Below are 24496 nucleotides of genomic sequence, written 5' to 3'. Positions count from 1 at the left end.
GAGCCCCATGTGGGGCATCCTGATTACTTGGTATCTACCCCAGCACTTAGAGCAGTGCTTGGCACATAGTAAGTGCTTAACAAATACTATTATTATTACTATTTTGTATTAAAATCAGATCTGTGAGTCTCTGCACAGGTTGCTGACTTTTACTTGAGAGGAGTAAAATTGGCATGTTGCTTTTCCATGGTGATTCTGCCTGGCCATCAGGGAATCGACCCCCTTGCTGCCAGCCTCTCCCCAACCATTTTTTATGGTATTTCTTAATAATAATAATAATAATAATAATGGCATTTATTAAATGCTTACTATGTGCAAATCATTGTTCTAAGCACTGGGGAAGTTATAAGGTGATCAGGTTGTCCCACGGGGGGCTCACAGTCTTAATCCCCATTTTACAGATGAGGTAACTGAGGCACAAAGAAGTTAAGTGACTTGCCCAAAGTCACACAGCTGACAAGTGGCGGAGCCGGAATTTGAGCCCATGAACTCTGACACCAAAGCCGGGGCTCTTTCCATTGAGCCACGCTGCTTCTCTAAGTGCTTATTCTCTTAAGTGCTTATTGTGCTAGGTTCTACACTGTGAGCACATTGTTGGGTAGGGATTATCTCTATCTGTTGCCAAATTGTACTTTCCAAGCACATATTACAGTGCTCTGCACACAGAACCGCTTAATAAATATGATTGAATGAATGAATGAAGTGCTGGGGTAAAGTTGTCCCATTTCCCCCTCCATCACAGTTTTGTCGGTGTCTTCCCATCTCTCCATGGTTACTCTGAGCTCTCCCATCATCAGTGGTCTGCAGGAAGCAAGTGCTTTAAAAGCTGAACTAGAGCATAAATGAAGAAATGGTGTAACTTCCATTCACTGTGACTCAGAATGTCTTGAATTGAGGACTGTCTGTGGGGTATCTGTTGAAAGCAGATTAGGAAAGGATAGTGTCTCCAGAGCCTGACTGGGAAGCGGTTTTAGCTGGAAGAAAGCAGAAAGCTGGGCCAATGTGTTTTTAGAAGAAGAAAATTCAATGCATGTAAACCCACGTGATAGTTTTTATGTTTAAATTTTCACAGAATCGTACAGAAAAGTGAAATGCAAATGAAAGCACTCTAGCTCTGAAAGAGAATATTACTCAAAGTAAAGATAATACTCTGGTAGGACTCAAAACCAGAATATCTCCAAATATTATTAGCATGAGTCATATTTCTGGATTTGGCCCATGGAAATTTGAAGGTTTAAAAAAAATCCAATTATGAGTTACCAAAGCATGAATGAGCCATTCGAAAAGTTGCCTAACTGGAGAAAAACACTGTTTACCCTCAGTTTATCAAAAAGTGACACACAGAACATTAGAGGACAGGTTTAGAAAACAAACAGATTTTGAGTAAAGCACATGAAAAATCTCAACCCGAAGAGGAACTACAAGAGAAATATCATTGCTGAAAAATGTGCACCTTTATTTCATTCATTCATTCAATCGTATTTATTGAGCGCTTACTGTGTGCAGAGCACTGTACTAAGCGCTTGGGAAGTTCAAGTTACTTGATAGCTGCATTGATTTTTAAGACTAAGAAATTTCCTGGAATCCCTGGAAAGACACTATCCAAGGAAAAGTCACATTTCCCTGGCTCCTATATTTTGAATTTAATGAAGACAGTATAATGAGTGTAATGATAGGCTAGTATTTTAGCTCCCACTAAATTATAAGCTCTTTGAGGAGCGAGATTATACCTACCGACCCTATTATGTTGCATTCTCCCAAGCAAGTGCTTGGGAGTGCAGTGCTCTGCACATAGTGCTCAATAAAAACCATTAATTGATTTTAAAAAGTAACGATAGACTAAGTGTGAAGGACTGATGCACGTTAGGCCGGACTAATGCAGTTTTAGGAACGGTTCAGGTTAAGGGCAGGAGAAACAAAAATGAGACCACCGTATGAAAGTGAATGTTAATACATTAGAAGATAAAGGGCCAGGAGAAGGAAGATTTAGTGAGAGGCAAATGCCGACCCTGTCGAGAGAGCAGCATAAAATAAAATGAAAGGCACAGTCCGCCGTAGACATCACATATAATACAAGGTGAAGTAAAGAGGTGTAGCCCACTGATCAATCCATGCTTTAAATAATGCATTTAATGCTGGACATGGGCATTTCAAATTTAGGCATGTAGCCTCAATTGGGAGGGACCTCAGAGAACACCAACATGAGAGATTAATAAGCCAGAAGGATAGGCTCCTGAGGAGCTATAAAAGGATCCAAATACAGCACTGGCTTGGTCGAGTGTTGACTGAAAGGAGGCAGGCTGTAGGCATACGAATATCTGAGCAGGAAGGATTTGCTTCTTCAGCTTTATCAGGCTTGACTCGATACAGATTATTTCTCAACTTTGACAAATTTCCCTGATTACTGGGTCTTAAAACATTTACAGACCATCTGAATAATATATAACCGTGAATGGGAGCTTGGTAGAAAGCCATTGTTTTAGCGGAACAAAATTACTAGAGAAGATATGCTACGTCACAGGGCCCTACTGCAAGACAAATTACTTAAGAAAAGAAATACTCCAGAAATGCTTTCTGTGGACTTGAAAAAGATCAAACAGCATCACGTGGCTAGCCCAGGTAAAAATCTAAAATAGTTTTGCGACACTGGAAAATAGGCTAGGATGAATTTGAATTCTAGTGTTCAGATCATCACAGTCTAAATCCAAGATTTACACTAATTTCCCTTCCCTGGGGGAAGGTAATGACGTGGATAGAAACCGATCCACTCAGCTGGAGGCTGAAACCGGACTCTTATGTTTTCTTCTTGTTTAATAATAAGTAGGCTGAGGAAGCAAAAACTGGTGCAAGGGAACACCTCTTCTTTTTTTATTTTTTTTAAAGTACATTGTAAAGTAGGTTGCTCCTTCACCTACCGTAAGATTTGTATTTTATAGTACATGCGCTAGAAGATTTGTATCCTATATTATGTGAAGGAACAATTTCCTTTATACCTGCTCCCGTCAGATACCAGAGATTCAACAGGTAAACCATCCATCAGTAGTACTTACTGAATGCTTCTTCTGTGCAGAGAAGCCGGTTGGCAGGGTATGATAGAGTGAGTAGACTCGACCCCTGCTCTCAAGAAGCTTGCAGTCTAGTAGGGGAGACGACAGGGAAGGGGAAGAGACCGAGTTTAAAGATATGGTCATAAGCGCTGTGGGCTACCGACTCTCAACTCTGAATTATCACATGGCCTGTGTTCTCCACATTTTGGCATTTTCCGCTTCCTGGCGTCCTTTCTGCCAGCGAGGATCAGCAGACAGGTCCCCTCTGAGGGGCCTCGGATAAGACTTTTTCCTTTAATGGTATTTGTTAAGTGCTTATTATGTGCTGAGCACTGGAGTAGATACAAGTTAATCAAGTTGGACACAGTCCATATCCCACATGGGGCTCACAGCTTTAACCTGCAGTTTACAGATGAGGTAACTGAGGCACAGAGAAGTTAAGTGACTTGACCAAGGCCACACAGCAACAAGTGGCAGAGCTGGGATTAGAACCCTGGCCCTCCACACGCCCAGGCCCATGCTCTATCCACTAAAGTACACTGCTTTTCTAAGACATAAGCCTGTGCCTAGCTCAAAAATGGTGAGAGAAGGCCTTACGGATGGCTACCAGGGAGGGCCCGTCCAGGGCTTTTTGTGAATGGGGGCAAAGTTGTCCGGATTGTGTAGTGCGTGAGTTTGTTTAAACAAGCATCGTGCCTTCCCGTGGAGATGGAGATGTGTGGTTTGGCCAAAAGAACTAAAGAACAGGGAACCACTTCTGTGGTTCGGACTATTGTGAATGTGTCCCTCTCCTCCCATTTTGAATGCTGTTTTGTTTTTATTCCTCCCAGGTCTCTTACGTAAAAGCGATTGACATCTGGATGGCAGTGTGCCTTCTGTTTGTGTTTGCCGCCTTGTTGGAGTACGCAGCCGTCAACTTTGTTTCAAGGCAACATAAGGAGTTCCTGAGGCTGAGGAGAAGACAAAAGAGGCTAAGCAAGGTAGGGCTACGAAGTTGGGGAAGAGGTGGAGAGCTGAAACAATTGTCCAGGCCATTCTGACCCTGTCCAAACTGGGATTGAAGAGAAATAGGGGATTTGAGGCCTCAGTTACCCTCCAAACTGGCCGATGGCTCGAGCGCTAAAAACAGTGCGCTTCACTCAGGAAGCCCTCGATAGATACTATTACTGCTACTCCCTCAATCAAAATAGGTGGAAAGTTGCTCAGCTGTCCATTTCACTTTGTCCTTTTTAAAACTCAATTGAGGTTTGATTTCCTCATGAGGGGGAAAAAAACCCTTTTTTTTTAAATTGGCGGGCTTGCCAAAAAGTCCCTCAGTGATCATTGATCAATCAATAGCATTTGTTGCATGTAGGGCATTATACAAGGTACGGAAGAGAATTTCCAAGGAACAAACAATGGTCCTTGCCCTTAGGGAGCTTTTAATATAATGGGCTTTACTAATCTATTCCAAGAGAAGCAAGCTTTTAATAAGGTCTGGACGGCTGTCACATTGAGAACGCTATAACCTAGGCTTGTCGCTTCACAACCAAACTTGTCGAGACCCTCCCTCATGAACACCCCTGAACTCCAGAGCGGGGAATTTCACCGATAGCTCTTTGGCAATTTGTTCATCTACTGCTGAAACTGTAAATGAGATGAAACCGACTGGATTGGAAACCCAAGGCTGAGCTGCCTGCCCCTAGAGTTGTGAATTCGCCAGCTTGTAGCCAGGTCAGATTAGGGCTCTGTTAAACCTCGGGCAGAAGACTCCAACTCCCCCTGCCCGCCTCATCCCATGCCCCCCGGCCGCTGTGCCCATCCTAACCCATACCCACCCCAGCGCTTAGTACGATGCTTGGCACCTAGTAAGCACTTAACAGATACTGCAGTTAGTTGGGCATGGCTGTGAAGCTCCACTTGAAAGGGCAGGTCCAGGTGTGAGCTGCTTCAGGTAGGTGACTGTCATGGTTTCAGAGGGCCTTCCTGGTGGGAATTCACCTTCTCAATCAATCAATCAATCAATCGTATTTATTGAGCGCTTACTGTGTGCAAAGCACTGTACTAAGCGCTTGGGAAGTACAAGTTGGCAACATATAGTGACAGTCCCTACCCAACAGTGGGCTCACAGTCTAAAAGGGGGAGACAGAGAACAAAACCAAACATACTAACAAAATAAAATAAATAGATATGTACAAGTAAAATAAATAAATAAATAGAGTAATAAATATGTACAAGCATATATACATATGTACAGGTGCTGTGGGGAAGGGAAGGAGGTAAGACGGGGGGGATGGAGAGGGGGACGAGGGGGAGAGGAAGGAAGGGGCTCAGTCTGGGAAGGCCTCCTGGAGGAGGTGAGCTCTCAGTAGGGCCTTGAAGGGAGGCTTTCTCCTGGAGGAAGCAGCCCAGGCCCTTCTCTGGGTGCTTTCCTGGAAGACTTTCTAGTCCCAAGCGCTTAACAAATGCCATCATTTTATTTATTTATTTATTTATTTATTTATTTATTTATTTATTTATTTATTTATTTGCTTATTTATTTGCTTATTTATTTATTTATTTATTTATTTATTCATTCATTCATTCATTTGCAGTATCTTCTAGGCTGAGCTGTCTGTTGTGGGGAAAAAAACAAAACAAAACTGGATTTATGGGCCAGAACTTAATTTGTACAGCAGCTGAAATCATAAATTTAGAGCCAAAGGAAAGTGAAAGCAGGCAAAGTTCAAATCAACCTGTTGAGTTGCACCTTACTGATGAACGTATAGAACCCCCAAAAGAACTAACTAAGCACATTTAAGTAGGTTTTGAGTGATATGTTATGGATTTGCCCCAAACCTTTCCTTTCATTTAGTGTTTTGTCCCTCTAGAGCCAATTTCAGAAATTCCCCAAAGAAGCAGAGCTCCTCTCATCAACCCACTAGATGTCTGAGGGTCTGTTTTAATTTACTTATTTCTTCCCAGGTGGAATTAGTTGACTGTGGTGAAAGCAGCTTCTTATTGGATTCATTCACTGAGTAAGCCCATAGATCAAGCCATATCCAGAGGCAATCACTGAGAAAACCAATCTGCAATGGCTTAACTCCAGTGATGAAGCAAGACTCTATCTTCATCCGTGACATTTCTCAGGCTGGGTTTCACGGAATGTCAGATTCTCTGAAACTGAGATTGCTCGTGAAAGAGCAGTTGGGAAAACGAACAGCCTTCTCTGTGCCACGGTTGGGTCTGACACCTGTCGTGGGAAGAGTCTAAAAGAACATGGCAAAATGTGGGCTTTAGCTGGCTTAGAGAAGAAAATAGGATTAGTGCTAAATGAAGGGCAAGGCGACTTCATGGGGCATTGAATGTGACACAAACGGGCCTAATCGATCACTGGTACTTATTGACTGCTTACTGTGTGCAGAGCACTGTACTGTGTGCTTGGGAGAGTAATAGAGTTGGTAGACACAATCCCTACCCTTAAGGAGCTTACCGTCTAGCTAATATCTAAATACCAAGCCCGTGCTCTACCACCCCACTTTTTTGCTCCCCGAAGGCAAGGGAAGAAGCTATTTATTACACAGGGAATTAAGGCTAACAATAAAGGCAGCAGAAGAAAAAAAGGAGGAGAAGGAAGAAAAAGCAAGGTAAGAAGGACATGAAACTGCACCTCTTACTTCTACTGCATTCTCCCAAAGGCTGCAGAAAATAAGTTTCACCTCCCTTCTCCTCATCCTACCCCATTCCAAAGGGGGCACTTCTGCTGTGCAGAACCCCCTAACATGGCTTACAAAAATAATCTTATATTTCTACCTCAAAAATCAGAGTGGAGCAGCAGATTATGCCGGGGAGGCAGTTTTGCAAACAGATGCGGTCTTTTTCTACAATTCCCCACGGCCGAATTAGCTCAACCCAGATGTCCGCTTGGCCGTGGACAGGATGAAAAGCTGCCTCGGTCCCTGAAAAGTAAATTCCATAAATTACACAGTGATCTTTTCTTTTTTAATCATTTTACCACTTCGATTCTTTTTCAAGTGCAATACAAAACAGGAACAATGTGCTTAAAATCATATTTTATTGAGCATTAATTCAGGCAAATCCTACTCTCCTAGTTCATAGGTTACTGAGGCGAGCAGAGCTCCACTTCAAGGAGATGGGATAATGGTCCGTTGATGACTTCGGAGTTGAGGTCCTTTACAGGAAAAGGGTTGGAGACCTTGGTATGAAAGGGGTTCTGCAGGCAGAGTGTACACAGTCAGGTAGTCAGGCAATCAATCAATCAATCAATCAATCGTATTTATTGAGCGCTTACTATGTGCAGAGCACTGTACTAAGCGCTTGGGAAGTACAAATTGGCAACACATAGAGACAGTCCCTACGCAACAGTGGGCTCACAGTCTAAAAGGGGGGAGACAGAGAACAGAATCAAACATACCAACAAAATAAAATAAACAGGCAGCCAACAGTATTTATTGACAGTATGTAGAGCACTGTACTATACACTTGGGGAAGTACAGCTCAATAGCATTGGTAGACATGTCCCCTGCCCACAAGGAGCTTACAGTTTAGAGGACAAAAATGATTACACTTTCTATACCAATGCTGGATAATCTGAAGGTAACCCCACCACTTTATCAGGGAAACTGGAATGTGTGCTTGTCAGGAGTTCTTTCCCCCTTGCCCCACTGTACAGTTGTGTAGTCTTTCAGCGAATCGTGAGTTATGTGTGTGAATGTTGTCCTTTCTGTTCTAATAGCTAACAGCTCACTTACATTGTCCTCAGTTAGAAGCATCCACCTCCAGCCCTCACATAACTGTGGTTTCAGACATCTAGTGTAGTGTGTTGTTTTGGTTAATGTGTCATCCTAGGTTTTGTCAGACATTGTGTCTTCAGGATTGCACTGTTCACTGCTGTTGCTTGCCAGGTTTTACTTTGCTAGCAAAGCTTTGCTTTTTTTTTTTTTTGGATGGTACTTGCTAAGCGCTTATTGTGTTAGAAGCACTGTTCTAAGCGCTGAGGTAGATACAAGCTCATCAGGCTGGATACAGTCCCTGTCCCACAAGGGGCTCATAATCTTAATTCTCATTATACAGATGAGGTAACTGAGGGCCAGAGGAAGTGAAGTGACTTGCCCAAGGTCACACAGCAGACAAGTGGCGAAGCCAGGATTAGAACACAAGTTCTTCTGACTCCCGGGCCCGAGCTAATAATAATAACAATAATAATGGCATTTATTAAGCACTTACTATGTGCAAAGCGCTGTTCTAAGCACTGGGGAGGGGTGATCAGGTTGTCCCACATGGGGCTCACAGTCTTCATCCCCATTTTACAGATGAGGGAACTGAGGCCCAGAGAAGTGAAGTGACTTGCCCAAAGTCACACAGCTAACAAGTGGGGGAGCCGGGATTTGAACCCATGACCTCTGACTCCAAAGCCCGAGCTCTTTCCTTTAGGCCACGCTTCTTATCCTTTTGCCTCTAATTAGGTTGGCACTTTCAAGTAGCAACAGCTGATGTTACTAGGATGAGGGGCAAAAAACAAAAAAGTCTGAGGGGTTTCTGGGGTAAATTACAGATAAACAAAGATAAGATCCTGCCTGTTACTTCTTTGAACCCTTGCTGAATGATCAGATCACCCGAGTCCTCATTGCTATGGGAAACTTCACCCAAAGACTGTACGTTTCACTGTGTCAAAGTGACATTATTCTGTTTTTCCACTCACAGAGAAGTAGACTTCATAGTAAAATAGCCTGTTGTAGGTGCGTGAGGTGGGTTGCTATAATTTTAAGTGGACATGTTTTGTGAGTTTGTTTTGGATCGAGTTGCTGTTTATATTAGGTAAAGCAGGGGTTTCATCACTGATTGATTTACATGATGATCTGCTCCCCGCCATGTAACAGTAACCCATGGCTAAGTACACCCTGTGACCTTTTGCAAAAGGAAAGGCAGAAGAGCAGGTGGAGGCTTGGGAATCACTCTGGCCCTCTAAAAGTTTCCCCAGTTTCACTTGAGTCCGTTTGTTGAACAACTGATGAATTCCAGAGTTCCTCCACAAAGTGAGTATTGATTTCTGTATTCTGTATCCCAGGGGTTGAAATTCTAAGCAGCTTAGAACTTGTGCAGTTGAAGATAGGAAAATCTGGCTTCTACCTTGTTAATCTCATTATCTGGGTGACGATGAGTATCTCATACTGAAGGAATGGCATTTTTCGAATCCCACTGGAATAATACCTTTAAGTCTGTGTAGGGACTTAGAGGGAGAAGAGAGTGTGCACCCCCCCCCCCCCCCCCCCCCCCCCCGCACCTTCTCTTGCATTGAGAACACTCCCGGGATGCTTAGCTGATAGGCAGTGCTGGTTTTCCTCCTACCCAGGTGGTGACTGTCATTCAACTTTCCTGTTGCATCTTCTCAGCACACCTAGAGAGGCATAATAGGGAGGAGAGGAAGAGAGAATGGTAATCCTACTACTACTATTAATACTATTAATGACGATGGCATTTATTCAACACCTCCTGTTTCCCAGGTGATGTGCTTAGCACTGAAATGGATTTAAGACGAACAGATCAGTCACAGTCCCTGCCTTATATCGTGCTCCCAATCTAAGGGGGAAGGAGAACAAACAAAATCACCCAGATGTTTACTTTCCACTTAATCTTCCTTTAAGCTCCTAGAAGACAAAGGATGTGCCTTCTACTTCTGTTGTAAGCTCCTAAGCACCTGGAACAGTGCTCTGCACACAGCAGGTGTTCACTTAAAGACTGATCATATTAAAGGAAAAAAGGGGCATTCCTCATATTTCACCCAGAAGGCAAGGGAGACAAGAGACGTGTCAGTGATGGTAAACTCCCCAGCGAAATCAGAGGCCCCCCGGACTCCTCTTAGCAGAATGGGGGATGACTGTCTTAGCCTCCTGAGTTAACAATCCACTCACTAAACGTAGGGAAAAGAGCACGGTACTGGAAGTCAGGGATCCTGGTTTTGAGTCCCAACATTGCCCCTGGCCTTCTGTACCACCATGGATATGTCACACACCCTCTCAGACTCTCAGTTTCCTCATCTGTAAAATGGGGAAGTAATAGATCATGAGCCCCACGCAGGGCAGGGACTGTGTCCGAGTTTATGATCTGGTATCTACTCTTGCACTTAGAACATAATAAATGCCATCATTATTATTAAGTTCTTCCTCCTTATTCATTCACTTATTCCATCATATTCATTCACTTATTCAATTCATAGAATCTCATGATGTCAGTCAGGTTTCAAAGCCACTTCTGCCTCTTCAGTGAGGCCTTGCTTTTCCTGGGAGGGAGGAAAAGAATGCAGAATCAATTTTATTGATTGTTAAACTACCCTATCCCCGTCTCCATTTGACACTAATTGAAAACGTATCCGTTTTATAGTGTTTGCCGCAGATACATCTTACAGCTTGAACAAATATTTCTTACCGGTTAAGCAGGGAGGACTGTGAGTAGGGTACGTGCAAATAGTGAGTGGGCCAGCTAGGAAGGAGCAGATCTGATTAACAATCCCCACTGCCTTGGGGAATTTCATGTTTCAGGCACTCCTGCTGGGATTGGTGGGGTTGAAGAACTGTTGTTTTGGGAGATATTTTTTTTCTCCTTCACAATGCATTTAGCACAGTGCACAACAATGCATTTAGCACTCTTGGAGGAAAGGGAGGGAGAATAGGCAAATGTGAATAGGAGGGGAGTGGGGAAGAGAATAAGGAATGTGAAGCATTGGGCAGGCAAAGGAAGGCTAGACTGCAAGGGCAAGGTGAAAAAGTTTCCTTTGCCCAAAGGACAGGATATTTTTTTAAAAAGCTATATGTTCGTTTTTGCAGTTTCTCAACATCCATTACAGGTGAAATCTTGTTAAAAACAAGAAGAGCATACCAGAAGAATCTTAACTAAAACTGTAGGAGCTGAACAAATGCACTACAGGGAAGAGAGTTGTCTGGGGAAAAGTGAAGTGTGGAGGACAGCAGCTATTTAATTATTCATTAACACCCCCCCCCCCCCCCGCCCCCGGCCGTTGCAGGGTTATCTAATTGGCAAATTCTCACAACTCCTTATTAGACAAGGGTAAGGGGTGCAAAAACCAGCAGACGGTAAGATAAACTCACAGGTCAAGAAGGGCCTTTGCCAAAAGGGGTAAAATAAAAACTGTTTGTAAAACTTACCCTCTTGCTGGTTAATGTGCCAAAAAATAGTTCTTGCTGTAAAACTGTCCTTCTGGTCAATGTTAAAGTTGAGGCGTTAAACAGCCTATGGATTGCCCAAGTGCTTAGTACAGTGCTCTGTGTTCCGTAAACACTCAAACACTGTTGAGTAATTGTGCTGGGTTAATGATCCTTTGTTTTCTCCCGTGGAGGTTTAGGAATTATATTCAACTTGTAAAACACTATGGACAGACCCACAGAGTGAGAGATTCCAAGTGATCCAAAAAAGAGGTAATGGTCACATGGCAACGATAGCTTCTCCCTCCTCATCAATGGTACACATTCAGTGTCTATTGATTGGGTGGAAAGCACTGTAGTAAGCCGTAAGGAGAGTTGCAGTAGTAGCCAAATGCAAGGTGACTGGCCCCTGAGAAGTTTACAATCTAAAGGGATGGACAGATAAAAATGATGTGAAATAGTGTGACTAGGAGGAAGGGCAAAGTTTCACCACACTCAGGCTCACAGAACTTATGTATAAATCTGTCATTCGTTTTACTTTCTGTTTCCCCCTTTAGACTGTAAGCTTGTTGAGGATATGGAACATGTCTACCAGTGTACTGTCTCCCAGGCATGTTATACTGCACTCTCCCAAGCATTTAGTACAGTGTTCTGCCACTCAGTAAGTACTCATTAAATGCCATTAATTGATTGATTTTACTGACTGGGAGATTTCTGGTTCTGCAATGTATTTCCAAAAAAAAAAAGGTCTTTTGCATTATGAAGTTTCTAATAAAAGGCGAAAACCTGGGGACCATTTAGGTAGTTTTCTGGGTGACAGATGATGCCAGAGGAAGAAAGCAACAAGTTATTGGCTCAATCTATCAATAAATGGTATCTATTCAGCACTTACTATATGTGCAGAGCACTGTACTAAGCACTTGGAAGAGTACAATAGAACATAGCTCGTACACACATTACCCTCTCCACAAGGAGCTTATACTCCAGAGGGGGAGACAAACAAATAATAATAATGATGGTATTTGTTAAGCACTTATTATGAAGTGCAGACTGGAGTGGGGAGACACGGGAGGCTGAGGCAGCAGTCAAGGCAAAAGAGGCTAAGCGCTTGGATCAGTCTAGTGTCTAGCACACAGTAAGCGCTTCACAAATACTATTATTATTAGTAGCAGTTTGGATGGAGAGGAAGGGGCTGCACATTGGATAGGTGCATGTGAGGATAACCAAGGTCCCTGTGAGCGTGAGGATGGTCAGTTCAGAAAGATAGGTGGACAAATTGCAAGCAGAGGCAACCCTCTCCTTGGACTCTTCTGGGAATCTAGGAATCTCCTGTCCCACCTGGATGGAACCCAGTTGTGGAATGGAAGAAAGCAGGTATCACTTGGATCTACTTCCTTCTTCATCCAAAGCCGGTGTGTTGATTGCCACGGCCAGAGATACCTAACAAAAGGGAATAGAGGGAGGAGACGATTAAGCTGAACCCGAGGAAAGTGAAAAATGGAATACTGGATTTGAAAGCCCCACAGAGGAATCAACAGATCTCTGATTTGAAGGAGCCCAGTGTGCATGAAGCAGGGAGTTTCCCATCCACCTCAATAAGCAAACTTCCTCCATCCCTTTACCAACAAACTCCCTGAGAAGAATTGTTGCTTAGCCTACAGTTGAAGCCTCCACACCCCCAGGGGCCCAGAATGGGCTCCCAAACCCAGCTGGGAATTCTTGTGGAGGACTTAGCAGAATACACAATTTGGGGAGCTGAGAAAGCCTTAGCTAGCACTGCCAAATGCCATGCAGCATTTAAAAGAAATGTGTACTCTTCCCACACAGTTCACTGCCTTCTGCACATAGAAGGCACTCAGATACCATTAATAGAAGAAAAGTGTCAATTAATTGGAACCTTCGAGTTTGAAACTGAGGATGAGTGATAGGTTCCTCTGTTCTGCTAGTTCTTTAGGAAAGCCCAGACTAAAGGAGTCGGACTCCATCACATGCTAATCACTCCGTTTGCTTGCACAATTCTGGCAACCCCAAAATGGGGTAGGGGCTATGACCCAGGGACTTAAATCTAGCGACATAGAGAAAAAAGAGAGTTTGGGGGGGAAAAAAGCAGGATGTAAGGAGGAATAAGGAAGAGAAAGGTAAAGGAACACCGCAGTAGCATCCAACTTTCACTGCACTCTCCCTTGTCCTGCATATAACAGGTGTGCAATGAATTAATAATAGCAATAATAAAATAATGGCATTTATTAAGCGCTTAGTATGTGCAAAGCTCTGTTCTAAGTGCTGGGGAGGTTACAAGGTGAGCAGGTTGTCCCCTGGGGGGTTCACAGTCTTCATCCCCATTTTACAGATGAGGTCACCAAGGCACAGAGAAGTTAAGTGACTTCCCCAAAGTCACACAGCTGACAATTGGCAGAGCCGGGATTTGAACCCATGACCTCTGACTCCACAGCCCGTGCTCATTCCACTGAGCCACGCTGCTTCTAAAGCTTCTGAAGCCGGGAGCCTCTGAGCAGACCACATATGCACTGTGTTGGATGGATCGCAACGAGTGGGAGAAAGCTGGAGGCTTGAGAGGGAACAGAGGGTTGCAGAAGTTGACTGTGCATGTTTGTGACAAGCCGGTGCCTACTCACACAGAAGCAGTGTTTCAGGACATCACACAAATGGGGCTTGATGCCTTCCTCTTTGGTTCACCTTGAAAATATTCATTAGTCTGGCTGTGTTCCAGGGTGATGGCATGTTTCACAGTAGAAAAAGATGTTAGCAATTCAGTCAGTATGCAACCGTGAAATGGAACCGTGGAGAAGGTGACTGGGTAGAACGGTGGCCTCCGGCTGCTGCAAAAACGCTGATGTGAAGCTAGGACGTTTCTTTCTGTGGCCGGTGCCAACCCCCCTGCTAACCCCCACTCACAGTGGGGCTACTTCTAGCCCAGTGACCCAGTGCCCTTCAGCAGGCAGCTCACCGGGTCTTGCATTGGCCAAAGGGACAGCCTCCACCCTTGTACCCCCAAGTCAGTATTAGTCCCGTTTTTCTACCGTTGGGCCCCATCAGACATTACGTTCGCCCCAGCTTCACAGCCCTCCTAAAAATCATATCTCACCCGAGAGGACCCCCCCCTAATTTCCCCAAGCCCCTCTGGATCGACAGTGCAGTGCAGCGGATAATGCTCAGGAACTTTAATACTCTTCCCTGTCCCACAGCACTTATGTACATATCCGTATTCTCTACTTCCCCTCTCTAATTGATTTTACTGTCTGACTCCCCCTATAGACTGTGAGCTCCTAAAGGGAAGGAATTGTGATTTCCCAAGTGTTTAGTACAGTGCTCTGCATACAGGAAGCACTCAATAGATACCAATAATTGACTGATAATGACAAATTTCTGTAAGGGAGAGCACACAGGGCTGGTTGAGGTATGACTGTCTAAATCAGAAAAACCTGGCAGCAGTCTCACAAACATCACAGGTTCCCATCTACCACTAGAACTCTTTCTTTACCACTAGAAGAAGCATGGCCTAGTGGGCAGAGCACAGGCCTGAGAGTCACAAGGACCTGGGTTGTAATCTCGGCTCTGCCACTTGTCTGCTCTGTTACCTTGGGCAGTCCACTTCACTTCTCTGTGCCTCAGTTCTCTGATCTGCAAAATGAGGATTTAAACTGTGAGCCCCATTTGGGACAGGGGCTGTGTCCAACCTAATAAGCTTGCATCTACCCCAGCGCTTAGTACAGTTCCTGGCACATAGTAAGTGCTTAATGAATACCATAATTTTTTAAAAAAGAAAGTTAGGACTGGGGTGCAAGCATCTCCAGGATGTCCGGATGTCAGCCTGGTGGGGCAGAGGGAAAAGCGGGAGGGACAGCTGCTCTATCTGCCCACTTCCTCCTGACTTCAGCCTGCCTGCCAGTTTAGACTGTGAGCCCACTGTTGGGTAGGGACTGTCTCTATATGTTGCCAACTTGTACTTCCCAAGCGCTTAGTACAGTGCTCTGCACACAGTAAGCACTCAATAAATACAATTGATGATGATGATGATGCCTTGTGCTTAGGAGAGGCTCCTGCAGGACTTTGGTCTGCACTGCCCCAGTCTTGCCCCCTCCCCACACAACTCTCTTTACGAAGAAGGCTCGACAACCATCAGTTATAAATTCACGTAGTTGAACTTCAGTTGTAATATCAAAGTAGTTACTGAACTTTAATCACCTCAAAAGTGAGTTTCCGGGGTCCAAGATAATTTGCAGCAAGTGGTTTGCTAAAGATGTCCTAGAGAACCGGAGTCCTGGCTAAGGCCACAGATAGACAGCACCTTTGTACGCATCTGTAATTGATGTATATTGATGCCTGTCTCCCCAGCTAAGCTGTATGCTTGTTGTGGGCAGGGAACATGTCAGCGTGGCTCAGTGGAGAGATCCCGGGCTTTGGAGTCAGAGGTCATGGGTTCAAATCCCGGCTCCCCCAGTTGTCAGCTGGGTGACTTTGGGCAAGTCACTTCACTTCTCTGGGCCCCAGTTACCTCATCTGGAAAATGGGGACTAAGACTGTGAGCCCCCCGTGGGACAACCTGATCACCTTGTAACCTCCCCAGCGCTTAGAACAGTGCTTTGCACATAGTAAGCGCTTAATAAATGCCATCATCATTATTATTATTATCTACTAACTCTGTTGTATTGTACTCTCCCAAGGGCTTAGTACAGTGCTCTGCACACACTAAGTGCTCAATAAATACCACTTATCGATAGATCATCCTTGTCAGAGAGCCTGTATTGTTCTTTCAACTCTTTACCTACCACCATCTATCAGAAAAGCAAAAGTTCTGGGCTTTCATGAAGCTCAGTATGTACTTACTGTTTCACCTCCTTGCACTGATTTGAGAGTATGATTCCTTGTTGGCACTTTTTTTCCATTTCCTCGGAGGATGGAAAGAGGGGAGCTGAAGAGCTGTGTTTGACATCCCCCTCATAATCGCTACCTATGGAAAATTAGGCAGGCACAGTTCCGGGACACCAAAATGCATTCATTCATTCATTCGTACTTATTGAGCGCTTACTGTGTCCACAGCACTGTACTGAGCGCTTGGGAGAGTACAATATAACAATAAGCAGATACATTCCCTGCCCAGAACAGACTTACGGTCTACAGTCACCTTCTGTGGTGCTGGACAGTTAACACAAGTTTCCAAAAGTATCCAAGGACACTCTGGGAATAATCTGGTTTTAGCCACAACCCGTTCACCCAACAGACATTTTCCCTCATCTAAAATGGGGTTTTTTAAGATGTCATAAATTGCCAGGAATAATCACAGTACGTAAAATATGGAGGTGACTTCCAAGTGCATTTTCAGCCAAAAATAACACTAGTTTTAACGGCGCTTCCTGAAAAAAAACACTACAGATGACATCCAATTTAGATTGGCTCTGTATTTCAATTAGATTAAATGAGGCATAGTGAGTGGTAAATAAAGATATTTTTTAAAATAACATTAAGTAGATAGTGTTGCACACAATAAATTGCATGTGGTAATATATTCCTATAACAGATCTTTCTAACAGCTCTGTATTTTTAAATAATAGATTTAATTATCTATAAACTAAGGCACTTAATTGGAAACACTGACTGAACACAGAATCTCTTCGCACGTAAGAGAAGTCTACTGGAATTTCTTGGGCTCCAAATGGGTGTGTGGCACAGAGCTCGAGAGAACTGCACCAAAACATTAATCTCTTTTTGGCTTGGAAATTTAAATGAAGGCAGATACAGTGGAGTCACTTACTCACCGTATGGTAATAATCACTAGCAAAATTAAAAGGGATGATTCAGTATAGCCCGAGAGTCCTCCGTCGCACTCCCCACTCCCACAGTGTTAACTGAGTTCGCTTAAAGACTGTCTTTTTCATTTGGAACTGGTTGAGGGGACGATCCCGCCCCAGCCAGAGAGAAACTTAGTCACGGTTATTCCTTTCGTCTGCATTTCTAGGGTTTGACCCTGAAAATTAGTAGAAATAGCTGGGGTGGAAAGGGCTGGCCCAGGATAGTAACAGAGATTTTTGCATCAAAAATCAGGATTACAACCCACTTTTTCCCAAGCGGGGTAGAAATGACAAAGTCTAACATATTTTCTTATTCACCTCATCAGTTGTAGGCAGCTGTCAAGCAAGGGCCGACGTGAAGAGCTTAAAAAAACTGCCAAAAAATATAAGTTCAATCAATCAGTGGTATTTTAAGCACTTACTGTGTGCAGATCACTGGTTTAAGCACTTGGGAGAGTACAGTACAATGGAATTGGTTGACCTGTTCCCTGCCCTGAAGGCATTGAGCCCCCTCTATGTGCACAGCATTATACTAAGTAAATAATAAATGACAATAAATAATTATGGTTTTTGTTAAGCGCCTACTACTGTTGTGAGCGCTGGGATAGATACAAGGTAATCAGGTTGTCCCACGTGGGGATCACAGTCTTAATCCTCATTTTACAGATGAGGTAACTGGGGCACAGAGAAGTTAAGTAATGATGATGGCATTTATTAAGTGCTTACTATGTGCAAAGCACTGTTCTAAGTGCTGGGGAGGTTACAAGGTGATCAGGTTGTCCCACGGGGGGCTCACAGTCTTCATCCCCATTTTCCAGATGAGGGAACTGAGGCACAGAAAAGTGAAGTGACTTGCCCAAAGTCATACAGCTGACAACTGGAGGAGCCGGGCTTAGAACCCATGACCTCTGACTCCAAAGTCCGGGCTCTTTCCACTGAGCCACGCTGCTTTTTAAAACCCAATAACTACTCCCTGCCATTACACTGTAAGCTCCTTCAAGGCAGGGATCACGTCTACTGTATTTTACTCTCCCAAGCACTTAGTACAGTGCTCTGCGCAAAGTAATTGCTCCATAAATACCTCTGATTGATTGCCTTTGTATTTTTAGAACCCATAAATCCATGCCCTGGGTGTGTCGCTGTAATTCACTGGACAAAGACACGAGAGAATCTGCCTGGAACCCCACTCTACAAAGTCATTCATTCATTTAATCGTATTTATTGAGTACGCACTGTGTGCAGAGCACTGTACTAAGTGTTCGGTAGAGTACAATATAACAATAAACAGACACACCCCCGTCTGCACAATGAGCTTACGGTCCAGAAGGGGAGACAGACATTAAGATCTGTAAATTACAGATTTGCACCTAACTGCTGAGATGCCAAAACTGTATCAAAAGTAAGACCTGGGAAGCAAGTATCCTATGCTTTTAAGGTAAACAGTGACCTAAAGGAATGCCTTCGGAAAGTAGGGATCTTGAAAGGTTGGTATAGTACAGCACTATGATGACAATTATTAGGAAAATTCTAGATCCATTTCAGGAGGGTCGGTGGCAGTCATTATAAAGATTGGTTATGAGACACCTTAAATTTGACTCCTCCAGTTTCCGTGGAGCCAGCGAAAGCAACCCAGGGCCCCTGAAGTCCTGGTTTATACAGCTCGGCGTGTCGGGAGAGGCGGATGGACGGAAGGGCCTGAGAGTCAGAAGCTCATGGGTTCTAATCCTAACTCCACCACTTGTCCGCTGTGTGACCTTGGGCGAGTCACTTTATTTCTTTATTTCTCAAGTCTCAGTTACCTCATCTGTTAAGACTGTGAGCCCACTGTTGGGTAGGGACTGTCTCTATATGTTGCCAACTTGTACTTCCCAAGCGCTTAGTACAGTGCTCTGCACACAGTAAGCGCTCAATAAATATGATTGATTGATTGATTGATAAAACGGGGATTGAGACTGTGAGCCCCATGTGGGACAGGGACCGTGTCCAACCCAATTTGCTTGCATCCACCCCAGCGCTTAGCGCATTGCCTGGCACATAGTAAGCACTTAACTAATACCGTGATGATGATGATGATGATTCTACCGACCCCTCTTGGGAGGCAGGCTGAGCCTAAGCAGTCACAAGACCCAGAGAGGCTCGGCTGCTCTGAATTACCATGTCAAGACCCTACAGAACATGGTGCCCCAGGGCTGTGCCATCAACACTGAAAATGGAACTACGACATCTTAGCTTCTGGGCTCGTGGCCATCTCCCAGAGCAATGCTGGCAACGAGAGAAAGGCCATCTGCGGGCTTAATGGTGTGAGAGGGGGACAGGAACCAAACAGGAGACCCTGATTCGTTGGGTAAATGTCTGGGCAGAGCTGCCCTCTTGTAAATTCATGGGAGGTTGGGGTGGGGACGGAGCATGAGGCTCCTGAGGGAGGGCCTTGGATGAAAGCTCTCTGGGCCCTGGTTCAGACTAAACTCTCCTAATGCCGAGAACAACCACTTTGCCACCTACAGTGGTTCCTTATGAACAGTTTACAGTGCTCAGATCTTTTTATCAAGTGTCCTAAACTAAACAGAGGGCATTAAAATGACTTCAGAAATACCACTGACCAGAAGCCAATAGATCAATTCTAAACCTGAACAAACACACAGAAACAGAGAATGATTGGCCTGGATTCCTTTCAGTTTTTCAAAGGAAAGCTGGGTACCTGAGGCACGGGGGGGGGACAGCTCCCATTTCCGACCCGGGGCGTTGGGGAGACAGGGAATACCCTTCAAGAGTCTGAAATGGACCCAGGTATCCCCTTCTCCCTCCAGAAACCAAGGCTGGGAGGGATGGAGGGAAACTTTAGCTGACAAATAATGCTCCTGAACCCTCTCTGTCTGAGTGAACTCGCTTTCCATTCTTCTTAATGTAGGGAGGGTGTGCCCGGCCTGAGCAATCTCTGAGCCCCTGTTGTCTCCCGGAAGCTTTGCTCCATGGGATTTCTCTCCTCCTTGAAGATGCACCAATCTGTCGGTGTCTCTTAGAACTAACAACAGCTGTGTTCCCTCCCCGTCCCCCCATTCCTCTGTCCTTCCTCCCAGGAAGAAGATGTTGCTCGGGAGAGTCGCTTCCATTTCAGCGGCTACGGGATGGGCCACTGCCTGCAGGTCAAGGATGGCACGGCCATCAAGGCCACACCCCCCAACCCACCTCCGGCACCGCCCAAGGATTCCGACTCCATCAAAAAGAAGTTTGTCGACCGGGCAAAAAGGATTGATACCCTATCCCGAGCCGCTTTCCCACTGGCCTTCCTCATCTTCAACATCTTTTACTGGATCACGTACAAAATCATTCGGCATGAGGACGTTCACAAGTAATAGGCAGTTTCCCTCCGGGCGTGGGGCCCTTCTTGCCCAAGTGATGTACTTGTAAATAAACAGTGAAATGCTCTTTCTGTCATTTTGACAAGGTGGGGGGGAGGGGGCTTTGCAGGAAGTGGAGTTTATGGCGCTAAGGAAGGAAGAGAAGTTACAGTATATGAAGAAAAATGATTACACAAAACTTAAGACGTTGCAGGAAAATTCAGCAAGTGGCCATTAACTCTGATCTTCCAGATTCTCATTTTATCAACCCAAACCGACAGGGCCAAACTTTTCCCAATCCCAGTAAGGAAGTGTTAGCTTAAAAATACCTAAACCACCCATCACGTGACTAGCAGCTGCCCTACAGTGAGTTTCAAGGACCAAACTTTTTTTCAAGAAAACACTGCCTTTGTAGTTGAAAACAAGTCTACCGAGCTACATTCCTTTAAAATTTCAGGAGCCCACCAAAGTCCTTTTGTGAGCCGCAAATGCTTTCTATTTCCAGAAAAGTTAAAAAAAGAACCCAAAAAACCAACAAAAACAGATTTCTAGTTCACTATCCTTGTGACCATGCATTTTGATATTATCTTGCTTTGCGAGGACTATTTTGAGGTTCAAACTATATAATGTGATTGATAGCCGGCCCTTCCAGGAATCGCGACAGCCTACTTTATTATTATACTGGTTCCAAACGAGGGCACTGCCTTTTTGACGGTTTGCTGTATTTTCACGCCTCAGTGCCAAAGTGTAACGTGCCATCTCTCACAATAAATAGGGAGCTTTTTTTTGTTTCCTCTATGCTGTAGCTCAATTTAGAATCGGCTCCCATCCTTGCTCTCATTGTAGCCGCAACGAGCAGCTCTGTAGGTCTACAGACCACCGATTTCTACCTTCATCCGAGTGGCTACTATTTTAACCAGCATCAACTTAACCTACGAACTTAAAAACTGTACTGTGATTTTCATCACCTGTTTGGTGGCGGAACTATGTGGGTCAAACCCCGGCTACGTGTTTTAAGTAAGAAAAAGGTATTTTTGCTGATACAGAAAAAGACCACCTGTAAATACGATGAAAAATAGAATTTTCCACGTGTTGTGAGAGGGGTTATTTAAAAAAAAAAAGTATCCGTTCGATTTCAATAAAGCTAAATGTGCTACAGAATATCAAGTTCTTGTTCCTTATTTATACAGTCCTATGAATAACTTGCATTTCTCTAGTGCCTTTCTTCTTCAGAGCTCAAAGTACTTTCATGTCTATTCTAGGAAAGAGGTTGCAGCTAAACTGGGAGTTTGTCTGCCAATAAGTGGACTCGACTACTGCTAGCCCAAATAAAGTCAGAAAAGAACATTAAATGGGAATGTTCAGAAGCCAGACCAAAGCCTGAACTGCTGTCAACATAGAAAACACCCTGATGGCTTCCTCTACTTCTCTCTCTATCCTGCTGGAAGAAGGTGTTTACTAAGGAAGCAGGGTAGCCTAATGGAAAAAGCAGGAGCCTGGGAGCCAGGGGACCTGGGTTCTAATCCTGGCTCCCCCACGTGCCTGCAGTGTGGCCTTGGGCTTAGTCACTTAGCTTCTCTGTGCCTCAGTTTCCTCAGCTGCAAAAATGAGGATTCAATACCTGTTCTCCCTGCTACTATGGGCCCTTAGGGGCAGAGCATGTGTCTGAGCTGATTAATTTGTATTTAAGAAGCAGCATGACGTAGTGAATAGCCCATGGGCCTGGGAGTCGGAAGGTAAAGACTTCTTATCCCGGCTCTGCGTGTGTGACCTTAGGTAAGTCACTTCATTCGTTCATTCAATCGTATTTATTGAGCGCTTACTGTGTGCAGAGCACTGTACTAAGCGCTTGGGAAGTCTAAGTCGGCAACATCTAGAGACGGTCCCTACCCAACAGTGGGCTCACAGTCTAGAAGCGGGAGACAGAGAACAAAACCAAACATACTAACAATATCTCCACCCCCCGCATCTTACCTCCTTCCCTTCCCCACAGCACCTGTATATATGTTTGTACATATTTATTACTCTATTTATTTATTTATTTTACTTGTACATATCTATTCTATTTATTTTATTTTAGAGACAGTCCCTACCCAACAGTGGGCTCACAGTCTAAAAGGGGGAGACAGAGAACAAAACCAAACATATACTAACAAAATCTCCATCCCCCGCATCTCACCTCCTTCCCTTCCCCACAGCACCTGTATATATGTTTGCACATATTTATTACTCTATTCAATTATTTATTTTACTTGTACATATCTCTTCTATTTATTTCATTTTGTTAGTATGTTTGGCTTTGCTCTCTGTCTCCCCCTTCGAGACCGTAAGCCCGCTGTTGGGTAGGGACCGTCTCTAGATGTTGCCGACTTGTACTCCCCAAGCGCTTAGTACAGTGCTCTGCACACAGTAGGCGCTCAATAAATACGATTGATGATGATTGACGATATGTTTGTACATATTTATTACTCTATTCATTTATTTATTTTACTTGTACATATCTCTTCTATTTATTTTATTTTGTTAGTATGTTTGGCTTTGTTCTCTGTCTCCCCCTTTTAGGCTGTGAGCCCACTGTTGGGTAGGGACTGTCTCTAGATGTTGCCGACTTGGACTTCCCAAGCGCTTAGTACAGTGCTCTGCACACAGTAAGCGCTCAATAAATACGATTAATGATGATTGATATGTTTGTACATATTTATTACTCTATTTATTTTACTTGTACATATCTCTTCTATTTATTTTATTTTGTTAGTATGTTTGGTTTCGTTCTCTGCCTCCCCCTTTGAGACCGTGAGCCCATGTTGCCAATTTGTACTTCCCAAGCGCTTAGTCCAGTGCTCTGCACACAGTAAGCGCTCAATAAATACGATTGATGATGATTGATGATATGTTTGTACATATTTATTACTCTATTTATTTTACTTGTACATTTCTATCCTATTTATTTTATTTTGTTGGTATGTTTTGTTTTGTTGTCTGTCTCCCCCTTCTAGACTGTGAGCCCGCTGTTGGGTAGGGACTGTCTCTAGATGTTGCCGACTTGTACTTCCCAAGCGCTTAGTCCAGTGCTCTGCACACAGTAAGCGCTCAATAAATACGATTGATGATGATTGACGATATGTTTGTACATATTTATTACTCTATTTATTTTATTTTGTTAGTATGCTTGGTTTTGTTCTCTGTCTCCCCCTTTAAGACTGTGAGCCCACTGTTGGGTAGGGACCGTCTCTAGATGTTGCCGACTTGTACTTCCCAAGCGCTTAGTCCAGTGCTCCGCACACAGTAAGCGCTCAATAAATACGATTGATGATGATTGACGATATGTTTGTACATATTTATTACTCTATTTATTTTATTTTGTTAGTATGTTTGGTTTTGTTCTCTGTCTCCCCCTTTAAGACTGTGAGCCCGCTGTTGGGTAGGGACCGTCTCTAGATGTTGCCGACTTGGACTTCCCAAGCGCTTAGCACAGCGCTCCGCACACAGTAAGCGCTCAATCAATACGATTGATTGATTGATTGATTGGTGGCAGGGGAGAGCCCGGCACGAGGCCCCGCCCCTCGTGCGCGCTCGTGCGCTACTTGCGCGGCGCAGGCGCGAGCCCCTCCCGCGCCGCTGCCCGAGGAGAGCCCGCCGCCAGGCCCCGCCCCTCGGGCGCGCGCCCGCGCGTGCGCCACCTCCGCGGCGCAGGCGCGAGCCCCCCCGGCGCCCTTGCCCGAGAAAAGCCCGGCAACAGGCCCCGCCCCCCGTGCGCGCGCGCGCTCCCCCCCGTGCGCCGCTGCCTGAGGAGAGCCGGGGCGCGCGACCCCTCGCGCTCCGTGGCCGAGGAGGGCCCGGCGCCAGGCCACGCCCCCTCCCCCGTGCGCGCGCGCCCCAGCCCGCCGCGCGTGCGCGCCCCTCGTGCGCCGCGGCCTTCGGAGAGCCGGGGCGCGCGGCCCCTCGTGCTCCGTGGCCGAGGAGGGCCCGGCGCCGGGCCACGCCCCCTCCCGCGCGCGTGCCCGAGCCCGCCGCGCGCGCGCGCCCCAAGGAGAGCCGGGGCGCGCGGCCCCTCGCGCTCCGTGGCCGAGGAGGGCCCGGCGCCGGGCCCCGCCCCCTCCCGCGCGCGCGCCCGAGCCCGCCGCGCGCGCGCGTGCCCCAAGGAGAGCCTGGGCGCGCGGCCC

At 45.2% G+C, this 24496-nt stretch overlaps 1 protein-coding gene across 5 annotated transcripts in view; it reads left to right on the top strand.

Annotated features, from left to right (window-relative positions):
• The window catches only part of GLRA2 (glycine receptor alpha 2), a 79237-nt gene extending 58594 nt beyond the window's left edge, over positions 1-20643 (top strand). For 4 of the 5 annotated variants that reach the window (XM_038757473.1, XM_038757472.1, XM_038757471.1 and 1 more), the window contains 2 exons: positions 3878-4027; positions 20073-20643. In XM_038757473.1, the coding sequence (XP_038613401.1) occupies positions 3878-4027; positions 20073-20348 (426 nt within the window). In that variant the 3' untranslated portion in view covers positions 20349-20643. Of the gene's footprint in view, positions 1-3877; positions 4028-13637; positions 13707-20072 lie in introns of those variants that run through there. The other variant, XM_038757474.1, reaches the window with a different exon arrangement.
• Positions 20644-24496: the final 3853 nt, after the last annotated feature.

Source organism: Tachyglossus aculeatus, chromosome 15 (assembly GCF_015852505.1).
Source record: "Tachyglossus aculeatus isolate mTacAcu1 chromosome 15, mTacAcu1.pri, whole genome shotgun sequence".
Lineage (NCBI taxonomy): Eukaryota > Metazoa > Chordata > Mammalia > Monotremata > Tachyglossidae > Tachyglossus > Tachyglossus aculeatus.
This window is presented reverse-complemented; position numbering and strand designations above follow the sequence as displayed.